This window comes from Rhinopithecus roxellana, chromosome 17, assembly GCF_007565055.1.
Source record: "Rhinopithecus roxellana isolate Shanxi Qingling chromosome 17, ASM756505v1, whole genome shotgun sequence".
In the NCBI taxonomy this organism is placed as follows: domain Eukaryota; kingdom Metazoa; phylum Chordata; class Mammalia; order Primates; family Cercopithecidae; genus Rhinopithecus; species Rhinopithecus roxellana.
The window spans coordinates 23987150-23999394 of NC_044565.1; the positions used below are offsets into that span (position 1 = coordinate 23987150).

The 12245-nt window shown below is 47.8% G+C and overlaps 1 protein-coding gene across 2 annotated transcripts in view; it reads right to left on the reverse strand.

The window, feature by feature from the left end:
• Positions 1-234: 234 nt before the first annotated feature.
• ADD2 (adducin 2) overlaps positions 235-12245 on the reverse strand; it is a 112016-nt gene continuing 100005 nt past the window's right edge. The window contains exon 16 of one of the 2 annotated variants that reach the window (XM_010361907.2): positions 235-7159. In XM_010361907.2, the coding sequence (XP_010360209.1) occupies positions 6849-7159 (311 nt within the window). In that variant the 3' untranslated portion in view covers positions 235-6848. The remainder of the gene's footprint in view (positions 7160-12245) is intronic. The other variant, XM_030921589.1, reaches the window with a different exon arrangement.

A 12245-nucleotide genomic window follows, 5' to 3' on the forward strand; every position in this document is an offset into this window, starting at 1 on the left:
CTGTTTCAAATTCACACGGCCTTTTCCTTTTCAGGGGAGTCTAGTATTTTATAACCACCCTTCCCAAATCAGAACACAAGTAGACAAATGTTCAGCTTTCCACGTGTGAGAAATGGCCTCAAGGGTACAATTTTCTTGCACGGTCCATGTTTCCACAGGGCCCCCTTTCTGACTTCTCCCCTGGAAGCCAGGAGAGCTGAGGAGCCGACAGAGATGGGGCACACACACTGGGAAGCCAAGCACGTTAGATTTACTCGGGTCATATCTGCAGGTGAGGTAACAGCACACACATACAGAAATTCACAGGCAGAGATGCCACCCCAGCATCACCGTCAGACACCAAAGCAGCAGGAGGGCTCAGGAAGTGGCTTTGGAAAGTTCTCGTGAAAAATCAAAGGGCAGCTTTGGTGCTCAGAGATTCAAACAGAAAACTATACAAAACCAACCCTTAAATATATATATATTACATGTGTATATATATAAAATTGCAAAATAAAAGCCCAAGAAACTAGCCATCAATCTGCACGTCAGTGGCTCAAAAAGTGTTAGCATAGAGAAAGGCAAAACCATTTGTGGGGGTGATGCATACTCCAGGGGGACGGCATTTCAGTAGCAGAAAGAGTATTTACATGGAACCCCTATTTGAAACCTCACAATACTAGGAAAAGCTAAACACAGACAATGTATGTACAAGGGAAGACAGTAAGTAGTACTCTTGCGTGACGATTGTCAGACACAGACATTTCACTGAAACCATCCACAGCTTTAGAGAACACTGCACTCTATCTAGACTGGGTTCCTGTTAGCCTACACCCCAGCCAGGCAATCTCAGGCTCTGGAACTATGTTCTCCCCCACTTGGCCTCTTCCCAGAGAGGGCAAACACTGGGATGTTGGTTGCAGCATAAATTGTAGGAATTTAAAGGTGGAGCAGTCCTCGGGTATCAATCAATCACCCACAAAGCAGGACCAACAGGTGTGAGGTGGAGTGGAAGTGTGGGGGTGGGGTTCCCTGAAATATATTCCCATTTTATAATGTGTTTTAAGTGTGGCCCCTCTGCCCCGGTCCAATTGCCGTCCTCCTTCCGATTCACTTTAAAAGGGGAGATCTGGCCTTTGGGTTTTTAAACATTATATAAGATAATTTGCTGGGGGAGAGAAAGAGTTTAGGGTCTTTCTACAGTTATTCTCCCACCACCCCCCAAACTCTTACATTTTCTTTAAACTACCTAGAGATAAGTAATTTGCCGATCACAGCTGGCCTCAGTTCGGGACACAGTGGGTGAGGAGAGGAGCCCAGGACCCGACTGTATTAGAAAACCGCCAGTGCTTTCTCACACTGAGCCTCGGACTCCAGCTCTGCGTGAACCCCTCCCCTGCATCAGTAGTGATCATTTCTCCCTCATCTTCAGGCCACAATTTCCTGTAGCAATGACGCAGCTTTTGGGAAAATCTAGAAGGTAAGCGGCACCAAACATCAATATAGCCAAACCTAATTATCACCTAAGAATGAACCAATGCAGCCCATTATTTCTGTGTATATAAGAACACTCCCAACTGGAGATTCTTCCTAATTGTTCCTACGATGAAAAGCCTACATTCTTAAGGGAACTGTCTCTATAAAAATGATGAAAGGTGTTCTCCACTAAAGGACACCCCACTGAAGTCCCCACACTGCTTCCCGGTGAGCGTGGCTGCTCACTGTGAGAGGTAAAGGAATGTTGGGCATGCCTTGGTGACCGAGCTCTGTGTGGTCTCTCATTGATGACAGAAAGTGTGCCACATCTGAATAGGTTAGTGAGACACGGCTTCTGGAAGTAATCACACTCCGTGTATGCTTTCTTATATTATGCTGCAAGTGGAAATGTGCACAGATAACCAATGTGCACATTTCATGAGTTTAGAGTCACTTACAGGCCTCTTACTTCTTGCATTAAACTATCCCTTTCAGAACAGATGTGAAACAGATGATAGGCTGCCCCATTGGCTTTTAAATTGTAGGGTGCCCTGTCCTTTCTGTGGGAGTGGAGAACTTACATTGAGCCTCTCCCTCATTTCTTCTCAGACTCTTTGAGTGCTAAGGTCTTAGGGAGTTCAACTGAGCTCAAGTGATGAGAGAGAATGTAAAAAGACCTGTTTCCTCTACGCTCAGAGTCAACTGCAACTGTGCCAACCAACTCTAGAGTTTCTGCTGACCTGCATGTGTAAAATGAGTAAGGGGCAAATGTTCTCTCATTTGTTCAGTAGTCAAGAACTGATTACCCTTGTCCCAAAACTAGAACATAAAATTCACACATAAGAAAAAACATGTTAGCCAGCACGGTGGCTCACACCTGCAATCCCAGCACTTTGGGAGGCCGAGGCAGACAGATCACCTGAGGTCAGGAGTTCAAGACCAGCCTGGCCAACATGGTGAAACTCCGTCTCTACTAAAAATACAAAAATCAGCTGGGTGTGGTGGCAGGCGCCTGTAATCCCAGCTACTCAGGAGGCTGAGACAGGAGAATTGCTTGAAAAACCGGGAGGCAGAGGTTGCAGTGAGCTGAGACTGCACCACTGCACTTCAGCCTGGGCAACAAAGAGCAAAGCTCCGTCTCCAAAAAAAAAAAAAAGAAAAAACATGTCATGCAGACCTATGGGTAAGGCTGTGTGTCTATCCTCCACATACCTTCACGGAAAAATTGAAAATTATTTTTAGACTTTCAGAGGCGAATCATGCTGTTAGGGAAATGGTTCTTTCAAATCCATGGCAATCAAAGAAGTGGATTTATAGCATTTTCCCCCACACGGACAGTAGCCCTGCTACAACAATGCCAAACATCTGAATGACTGTCTTGCCATGTCACCATAAGCAAGTGACAGTGTCATCCACAGGGAATGGGATTCAAGTTCAGTCTACATGCACCAGTGGCAGAGCACAGTGCTTTACAGTGGGGTTCTTACTATAAGAACTTACTGTTCTTCATCCAATTTCCCCCAAGTCCTTTAAAAAGAGCTTATCTGTTCACAGAGGAAGAACCCTGTTTTAGTTATAGGAGAGTAGAGGGGGGTCAACTGGCCAAAGTAGGACAGTTACTTGGATCACATGCAGGCCAGGAGACTCTTAGGGAGTTCAGATCTGGGCTAGAAGGTGTCTCTTTCTGCCGTTTGGGGGGAAGGTCACATGGTATGGATGGTTCTCCCACGCCACTGTTGGGTGCAGCCAACACTGTGCAGGGAGTCGTTGGAGCCAAGCCTGTCTCTGTGAAACCACTAATCCTTCTTGTCCTCTCTCCTCCTGCCTGCCTTCCGATGGAAATAAGCTCAGAAACCTCTCCACTTCCCAGCTCAACCAGCCACAGAGCAGCACATTGGTTCAAATGTTACCCTTTTCTCTGGCATATCCAGGCACAGTAGCTCAACCAGACATGAACCTACTGCCCGCCAAATCTGAGTTCTTGAATACATATTTTCTCCAGTCAGATACTGGTCAAAGTTTTCAGCCAACTTTTATCCAGAGCTGAAGAAAATGGCCTTTCCTTTCTAATAGCCTGTAGATTTGTTTGGACCACATGTCTGTTTCTGTAGCATTTGGTGCATGTTCTCAAGCCTGGAGCTAAGTGTGCCACATTCTACGCAAGGGAAGAAATGGCAGGATGGCTGGACACTTCTCCCAGCAATTCTGCACCAAGACAAAATAAAACTGGAAACATTAGCTCTTTGAATGCTCCCCTCTCCTTATTGAAAATCTCTCTTAAGGTGCTTTATCCAAAGATTTTTATGGAAATAAATTTTGTGTTGGAAACTTACTATTTGCTGTAGAGGAAACACTGTGTAAAGCAGGCCATCAACTATGTTTCAGTACTGACATTTCAAAAAGGCCTCATAGCTCCTATGCCACCATCCCAAGCCCATCCAGTCTCCATTCAGCCACCAAAGGGATTTTCCTAAAATGCAATTCTGATGCTGACTCTATCCTGATTCAAAGGCTTCAGGGGCTCCAAACCCCTTCCATGACAAGTCTAACTCCTCCACACTTCCTACCAGTTTCCTTAGGATTCAGCCCTGCCTACCTGTGAAGGGACCCCTCAACCCCCAAGCTTCCACGTCATGCTCTGGCAATGCCACATTGCTCAGTGGAACCCATCATGGCATTTCATGCATCCACACCTTTGCACACATTCTTCCCTCATCATGGCATGCCCTGCCAACCCTTTCATTCTACTGGAAAATCTGTCTTTGTTTTAAAACCCTAACAGCCATTGCTTCTCTCAGGGTTTCTCTGGTACCCAAGATAGTTAATAGTTGCTTCCTTATGCCACCTTGGTACCCTTGCCTGTTTTGCAATTTGTCTATACACCTCCTATGCTCATGAACTTCTTGAGGGCAGGAACTATGCCTATCCTCATGCCTGGCCCTTGACCCAAGCTCAATGCATGTTTTTGGAATGCATGAAGAATAAACCAACTGATAGGTTTCATCTATCAATAGAAAGTGGGCCGTGGCATAAATTCCAAAACTAATGCTGCAGCAAGACTCCATCCAACATTTTCACCTAAGTGAGGCCTCATTGTCAAGGGAATAAAGACAGTGTGTTGAATGCAGAAGCAATCAACATCACCCCTGAAGTACAACTTGCACAGGAAAGGCTGCATCAGAGGTTGTGTTCACCATTCTCACAACATTGCTTGCCACTTATTATTCTAGTCATAATGATGGCTCTCTTTCAATGTCAGCATAATGCCTGGTGCTCGGTGGATCCTTAACAAATGCCACGAGAGGATAAATGAATGTGAAATATACTTTTTAAAAGAAGGCATCAAGGGATTGGCTTTTAAAGGCATTTCCCACATGACAGATTTTTCTGAGGCATCAGTGGGTTGTCCCTCCTAAAATTTGACCCAATCAGGAAGTAGAACACAGATGGAGCCTGGGGTAGCAGTTAGGAATCTGCACTAGAGAGACACAGTGTCGGGTTTACCTTGGTACTAGGTCAGTTTCCTTCCTTCTCAAGAAATAGCCAACTATGGATGGTATTTCCTGCCCCAGCCAGAAGGCTCTTGCCTACCCTTTGTCAGAGGCACACAGTAGCATCACCACAGTCCACATTGACCGGGAACTTCACGTGCACTGATGACGATGAGCACAGGGAGTTCCCTACCTTTGCTTCAAGTGCTAACATTATGCAATGGAGACCAGTCATAGAGACAAGTCCTGGATGAAAACCACCACCCCTGAGGATTAAAGTTGTCTGGTCACCATAGCTGTTAAGAGCAAAGGCTCTGGACTCAGATTGACCTGGATTCAAATCCAGAATCCAGATCTTTCTAGCCAAGTCAGCTGGGACAAGTCAATTATCTTTTTAGGGGGTCAATTTCCTCACCCACAAAATGGGAATGATCTTACCCACCTCAAAGGATTACTGTGAGGGTTAAAGGATGTAATGTATGTGAAGCCTGCACAGTGTCTATAGATAGTAAGTGCTCAAAAGTGGGAAACTATGATTAACTCTCAAAAATAGCTTCACAATAGTCAGATGAAAAGGAAAAATATTCTTTCAAGACACTGTGCTTTTAAGAGAATGGATTGTCTAATTTTTAGGAGCCAACAATGCTCATTAATCAATGCCCCACGGAAGAACATGAGAAGACAGTGGTGGCATTTAAAACGATAACTGTGGCCATTACCAGGCCCCACGATGGACAGATAGGGACAGGGACAGGGACACCCAGCATTTCTCTGAGAGCTGGTGCAAGAAGATTAATCCTGAAGGGCTCATTTCTGATTCTCCTCTGCCGGACCTAGAGTGACTCAGAATTGGAACCTCAGAGGGTGCAAATCAAGGTGCCAAGAGTAAGGTGCCAGTTTCGGTCTGTAAGCAAGTGTTTCTGGCGGTGAGGGAAGGTCAGGGGACACCTTACTGCTGGACAGGAGTGAGGCAGGTACAGTGCATTGCTCCAGGTGTCATGCAAAGCTAGAAAGTCATAGCATTCCCTCTGTTGTTTTGATCCTCCTTATACAACCCAAAGCCAACAGAGGATTTCAATTTCCCCAAATTTCTACCCTGAGCATTAAACAACTTTTCCCTATGCTAAATTTGGTTTAGTTTTGAAGTGCCTGAGACGCACAATACAAAGGGGTCAGGTTCCTGGCCTCTTATGTTGATGAAACCATCCCCAGTCCTCAGCTTACATGGCTTGCCCTTATGCCTGCCACCTCTTACAGCTCTTCCATCCATCATTCAAGAGGTTCCATGAAGAAAGCTCAGGGTTAATGTTTGGGGAAGTACAAGCTAAGCCATCAGCCCTTGGGAACAAAGATTACTTTCTGTTGGAGGGGTCAATTTGGCTGGTTGCTTTGAGCAGCAGGGCAGGGACCCAAAGTGGAAAAGAGAAGAGATTTTTAAATGTAGAGATAGCTCCATCTGCAGGAGATTGGATTCCTGCGAAGAAATGGACCTTACTCAGGGGAAGCCTCGACCTGTCTGATTTAGTCTGAGCCTGTGAGAGATCACAGCCCATTTCTGGCCTTCTTGCCCTAGGCTCAGATTGGTGGGCAGCATCTAAACAAAGGTGGCCCACAACTAGGCAGTGTTGTGTAGCAGAAGGAGCACTGGACTGGAAGTCAGGAGACCTGAATTCGAGTGCAGGCTCTGCCGCTAACTAGCTGTGTGACCTTTGGCAAGTCACCTGATTTCTCTGGGGCAACTGTAAAACGAAGGGTTGGTCGGGCGATCTCTAAGTTCCCCTTCCGAGTGTGGTCCAGGGTTCTACTTTATCCCTCCTTGGCCCTGTGCTTGCAGGGACAGAGATGGGAGAAGGGAAGGGGAGGAGAGAGAGGAGGCAGGAGGGAGCCCATGAGTGTCGTGAATCAGGACTCCACTTTCTCCTTCTTTTTGCTCTTTTTCAGGAAGGAGGGGGTTCGGAATTTCTTTTTCTTCTTTGAGGGAGACTTGGAAGGTGAGCCCTCTGGGGACATGGGGCCGCTGGTGACCGACTCGGTTTTGTCCTTAGAGGTATCAACATCCGTGTCAGCACTGGTGGTCATCTGGCTCAGGCCTTTGCTGAGGATTTCCTCTGCCGTCTGCTCCTCCTCCCTCCCGTTGACCACCACCCCTTCCGGCTGGGTTGTTTCGGGCTCTGTGGTGGTGGCTTTGCTTGTTTCTGTCTTCTTAGTACCTTCTAGAAAAAAATCAGAAGATATGATCGTAAGATTTCATTCAGGTGACAGCTTCCACCTGGGGCTAACAGAACCATTTCTAGAGAATTCTATAAAGTCAATCCAGAGTGAGGGGAGGGTCAGCCTGATGTTGAGGGATGGCTTCCAGAGACAGATGGAAGGACTGCGTTCTGATCTGCACCCCCTTCCATGTGGCCTGTCCTGGGAACACCCCCTTGCAGGCTGGCAGCTCTGGGCTCTTGTCTATGAATTTAGATGGATATTAATGTCTGAATGTGGCAGGGGGCCCAGCTGGGGTCCAGCTCAGTTTTTGTATGCAAGAAAGAAGAAACAGACACAGAGGAAGGGGAAGGCGTAAGGTGTACAGCTTGGTGGAGACATCTAAGACTTGCTGTAACCAGCTCAGATTCACCAATAAAAATATGGAAATTACATGTTCTCAAACCCATTTCATTTTCTACACCAGTGAGGAACTCCAAGAAATATGGAGAATATCTTCCCAGTAGGCAGAGGGACAGTGGAATTCCTTATATAACATGGACCCCGTATTTCCCAGACATGTTAGTCAAAATAGGAAGACCCCTGGTCAGCCCATTCTAGCAGCCACTGGGGCCTCTTTATTCCACCTGGGAATCTGTTGGGATCGCTGGCATATTCAAGGCCAGAGTTGCTCAGGCCCCAGAAACCAAACCCTCCTTCCGCCCTTTCTCCCCGTCCCCACTCTCACTCAACCTTGCTTCCACGCAACCTTTCAGATGCCTGGATGGGGTGAGAGTCAGGGAGATTGTAAAACCACAGACTGAAAAGTAGAAAGCAAGGTAAATATCATCTGATGCCCCTCCTCCTCGCTGTACAGCTAAGAAGGCTGAAGAACACAGTACCATGGTGGGTATACCTCGGCTTACCAACTTCCGGTTCAGTTTCTTCTCACCACGGGAACTGAAAGGAGTGTGTGTGAGTGAGCGTGTGTGAGGGTGTGCAAGTGTGTGTGTGAGGGTGTGCAAGTGTGTGAGTGAGCGTGTGTGAGGGTGTGCAAGTGTGTGTGTGTGAGAGTGGGCAGGTTGTGTGTGGTGTGTGTGTGTAAATTTGAGTATGTAAGTGAGTTTGTTTGCCATGTGTGTGTGAGTGAGCATGAGTGTGTGATGTGTGTGGTGTGGGCATGTGCAAACCAGTGTGTGTGACAGTGAGTGGTATATGAGTGTGGGAGTGAGCGTCTACAAATGTCTTTGTGTGTGCAAGTGTGAGTACACATGAGCATATGCGAGGACGTGAATGTGAGTGAGCATGTCACACACCTGTGTGGTTCATGTGTGATGGGCACATATGAATGCAGTGTGTGTCTGTTGCCACATCACAAGAAGGAACCTGGCGTGCTGGGGTGTATGAGATCGTGGGTGATGCGGAAGGTATAGTCAGTGTTACAGAGAGAGTGAGTGAAGGACTCAGTATTAGGAAAAGCCTGGGGTCTTAACAGGGGTGAAGTCTGGGGAAGTGCATGGTTACATGGAGGCTGGGACAGAGTAGGGTAACTTGTGGACAGTTAGAGTGGACTAGTGAACTACCTGGGCCAGATCTCCCTGTAACAAAGTCTTCATAACTCCTGACACTGCTGGGCAAGTCAAAGTGCCCCTCCAGACCACTGTGGAGCACCAGCTCCCTCTTGGTAGCAAAGACTTTGGCCACTGCTCCCAGTCTTCCCACTGCCCAGCCCATGTTCTGTCATCCTCATCCAGCCTCCTCTCCCGTTCTGCCACGTAATCCTGTGGCCATCACCTGGCAGTACTCTTGAGTGCCATAAACCAGGCTGGACACAACCATCTCTCTGTCCACTCTCCTATTCCCACTTCGCCTGCTTTTTGCCATATCAAGCTGCCGGTCCCTGGACCTCTCACTATCATTCCAGCCCACTCCCCTCTGGAAGGCCCTTCTCTCTCCTCTGTGTCCCCAGACTTCACTCCATATAATGAATCAGCTTGAGTGTTACTTCTTCCTTCAAGTCTCTCCTGATCCTCATTCCCACTTCCAGGTAGAGTTTATCACTCCTTCCTTTCTGCCTCTGCTTTCTAAACTTCCATCCTAGCAACTTCAAAACGATTACGTATTTTTTTTTTTTTTTTCCCTGAGACGGAGTCTTGCTCTGTCACCCAGAGCTGGAGTGCAATGGCGGGATCTCAGATCACTGCAATCTCTGCCTCCCAGGTTCAAGCAATTCTCCTGCCTCAGCCTCCCAAGTAGCTGGGATTACAGGCGCCCACCATGACGCCCAGCTAATTTTTGTATTTTTAGTAGAGATGGGGTTTTGTCATGTTGGAAAGGATGGTCTCGAGCTCCTGACCTCATGATCCGCCCACCTCGGCCTCCCAAAGTGCTGGGATTACACACATGAGTCACTGCGTCCAGCCCACACTTATTTTTTATGCCTATCTCCTCCCCCTTCTAAACTGAAATAAATTAGGGCAAAACTGTGTCTAATGACCTATGTTACTAGCTCACAGAAGGCACTAGAAAAGGTCTGTGGAATCCATGAATGGTTGAAGGCATGAGCAAATAAATGAATATATGGATGGATTTATTCTAACCAAGCTAATACCATCACCTAATCTTTTCTTGTCTATCCCAGCCTGAGCCTTCTAAGCTGAACTGGATCCACTCATGTAAATGAGCACCAGCCTTGAGTGCTGGCCTTTGTCTCCTCTACCTACTGCTCTGGTCTTCCCTCTCATCTTCCTTAGCTATCCATGGCTCTGCAACTTCAACCTAGACCCTCACTGCAGGGCCTTCACTTGAATGACACATCAGGATGCATTTCTCAAGCTTGACCCTTGGTGCTTTCCTCTGAGATGGTTTGGGCACTTGCCTTCTAGCTCCATGAAGACAACTATGGATAAGAGCGGCTCCCACTTTCTGTCCAAGTGTCATTTCCTGCCTGGTAGCAACAAGTATCCTCACTCCAATGGCATCCTTCAACCATGCCCCTCATCCATGTCCCTTTGCCCATACCTGCCCTGCTGTCAACCTAAGCAACAGCCTTAGTCCCTGTTGTGTGTCTAGTTTAGGAGAGCAACACTCAAGGTTCTTCTCACCGTGTAGAAAGTGGGGGTGACAGATAGTGCATCTGCCATGATTCAGAGAGGTTCCACATCATGAATTGTTTGAGGAGACATGACAAATGGAAAATGGGGCTTAGAGGAGCCAGGTTCCTAACTAAGGTCATTACTCCCTCAACTACAGAGTCAGAGACCACTGGAGGGTTCCACTGGCCAAGAGAAGGGACAGGGCTCCAGAAATCAACATGTGTTAGGCCCCTGGAAAGTACTGAGGACAGGCTCTGACAGCCTAGACCCCTACTCTGTCAACAGGTTGAAGACCAGGCTGGGAGAGGCCCCAGGAACTAGGGTCAGATGGGAACTCACCTTCTAGCCTCTTCTAAGAAGAACCTCTGACTTTGTCTCCTGAATGGGGGGAACTTGGAGCTCTGGGAATAGGGGATATTCTGGGAGTGAGTAGAGTGGGACAGAAGCTGGAAAATGGGGGCTGTGTCCAATGATGGTGACTGGAAAGCTGGGGGAGAGACAGGAGGCATTGGGAGAACAGGTGGCAGGAGCAAGACTAGACTCGGAAGTCAGGGCCCACACCCAGACCCTGTGGGTTGGGAGACAAAGGACTAAAAGGCTTCTAGAGGCTGGAAGAGGAGGGCGGCTTCTGTGGGAGGCACAGAGCTGGTTTGGACACTCTGCCTCTCCAACTTGATTTCTCACTAGCCCACAGCCTCCAACCACTGGCTGTCTCTTGGCCACCAATGAACATGTGGTGGTTAATTTTAATGTGTGGCTAAGGGATGCCCACATAGTTGGTAAAACAATACTTCTGGGTGTGTCTGTGAGGGTGCTTCTAGAAGAGATTAGCATTTTCTTGCGGGGGGGGGGGGATGGAATTTCGTTCAAACTCCGCCTCCTAGGTTCAAGCGATTCTCCTGCCTCAGCCTCCCCGAGTAGCTGGGATTACAGGTGCATGCCACCACGCCCAGCAAATTTTTGTATTTTTAGTACAGACAGAGTTTCACCATGTTGGCCAGGCTGATCTCAAACTCCTGACCTCAGGCGATCTACCAGCCTCAGCCTCCCAAAGTGCTAGGATTACAGACATGAGCCACTGCGCCAGTCCAGGATTAGCATTTGAATCAGTAGTCTGAATATAGAAGATCTGCCCTCACCAACATGGTTGGACACCATCCAATCTGTTTAGGGCCCTCTCACATAGAACAAAAAGGTGGAAGAAGGGCAAATTCTCTCTGTTCTTGAGCCGGGACACCCATCTTCTCCTGCCCTCAGGCTTAGAGCTCCTGGTTCTCAGGCCTCAGGCTCAGACTGAGTTACACCACTGACTGTCCTGTTCTCCAGCTTAGAGACAACATACTCTTCAGCCTCCATAATCACATGAGGCAATTCCCCTAGGGAGTCTCTTCTTATCCCTCTACATATCCTGTTGGTTCTGTTTCTCTGGAGAACCCTAATACAGTCCCCTTCCAGGAATGCCAGCTCCCCCAGCTTCCTAGGTACCACCCCTGCACAACCCATTCCACTCCTCTCTGCCGCTCCAAGCATGTACCTATCCAAGGTCTGGCTCAAGCCACACTGTATCTGGACAGCCTCCCCTGACATTGGACAATGAGCTCGCCTTCCTCTAAACCCACTGCTCATATATTCATTTTACACTTGCATGTGTCATTTATCTTTTTTTCTTTTGAGAGTCTATTCATCACCCAAGTACACTGTTCATGACAGAAACTCTGTCTTTTACTTCTCTGACAATCATCATGCAGCTCAGTGACAACATGTTCAAGCCATGTTTACTGCTGCTGACGTTTGTCAAGTGAGGCCAGATTGAAGGCTCAACAGAGGGTGCCTTGCATCAGCTCAGCCGCTGGGCTCTTCTGTGGCCGTGCATTGGGGTAAAGACATGGAGAGGGAGTATGGACCTTGCGTAACTGAAGGAGCAAGGCTGCCTTTCCTCCCTGGCCTGCTGACATCTCAGGCTCAAACACATGACCTCTTGCCTCAAGCCCCCCAGCTTTGAGAAGTCTTCTCT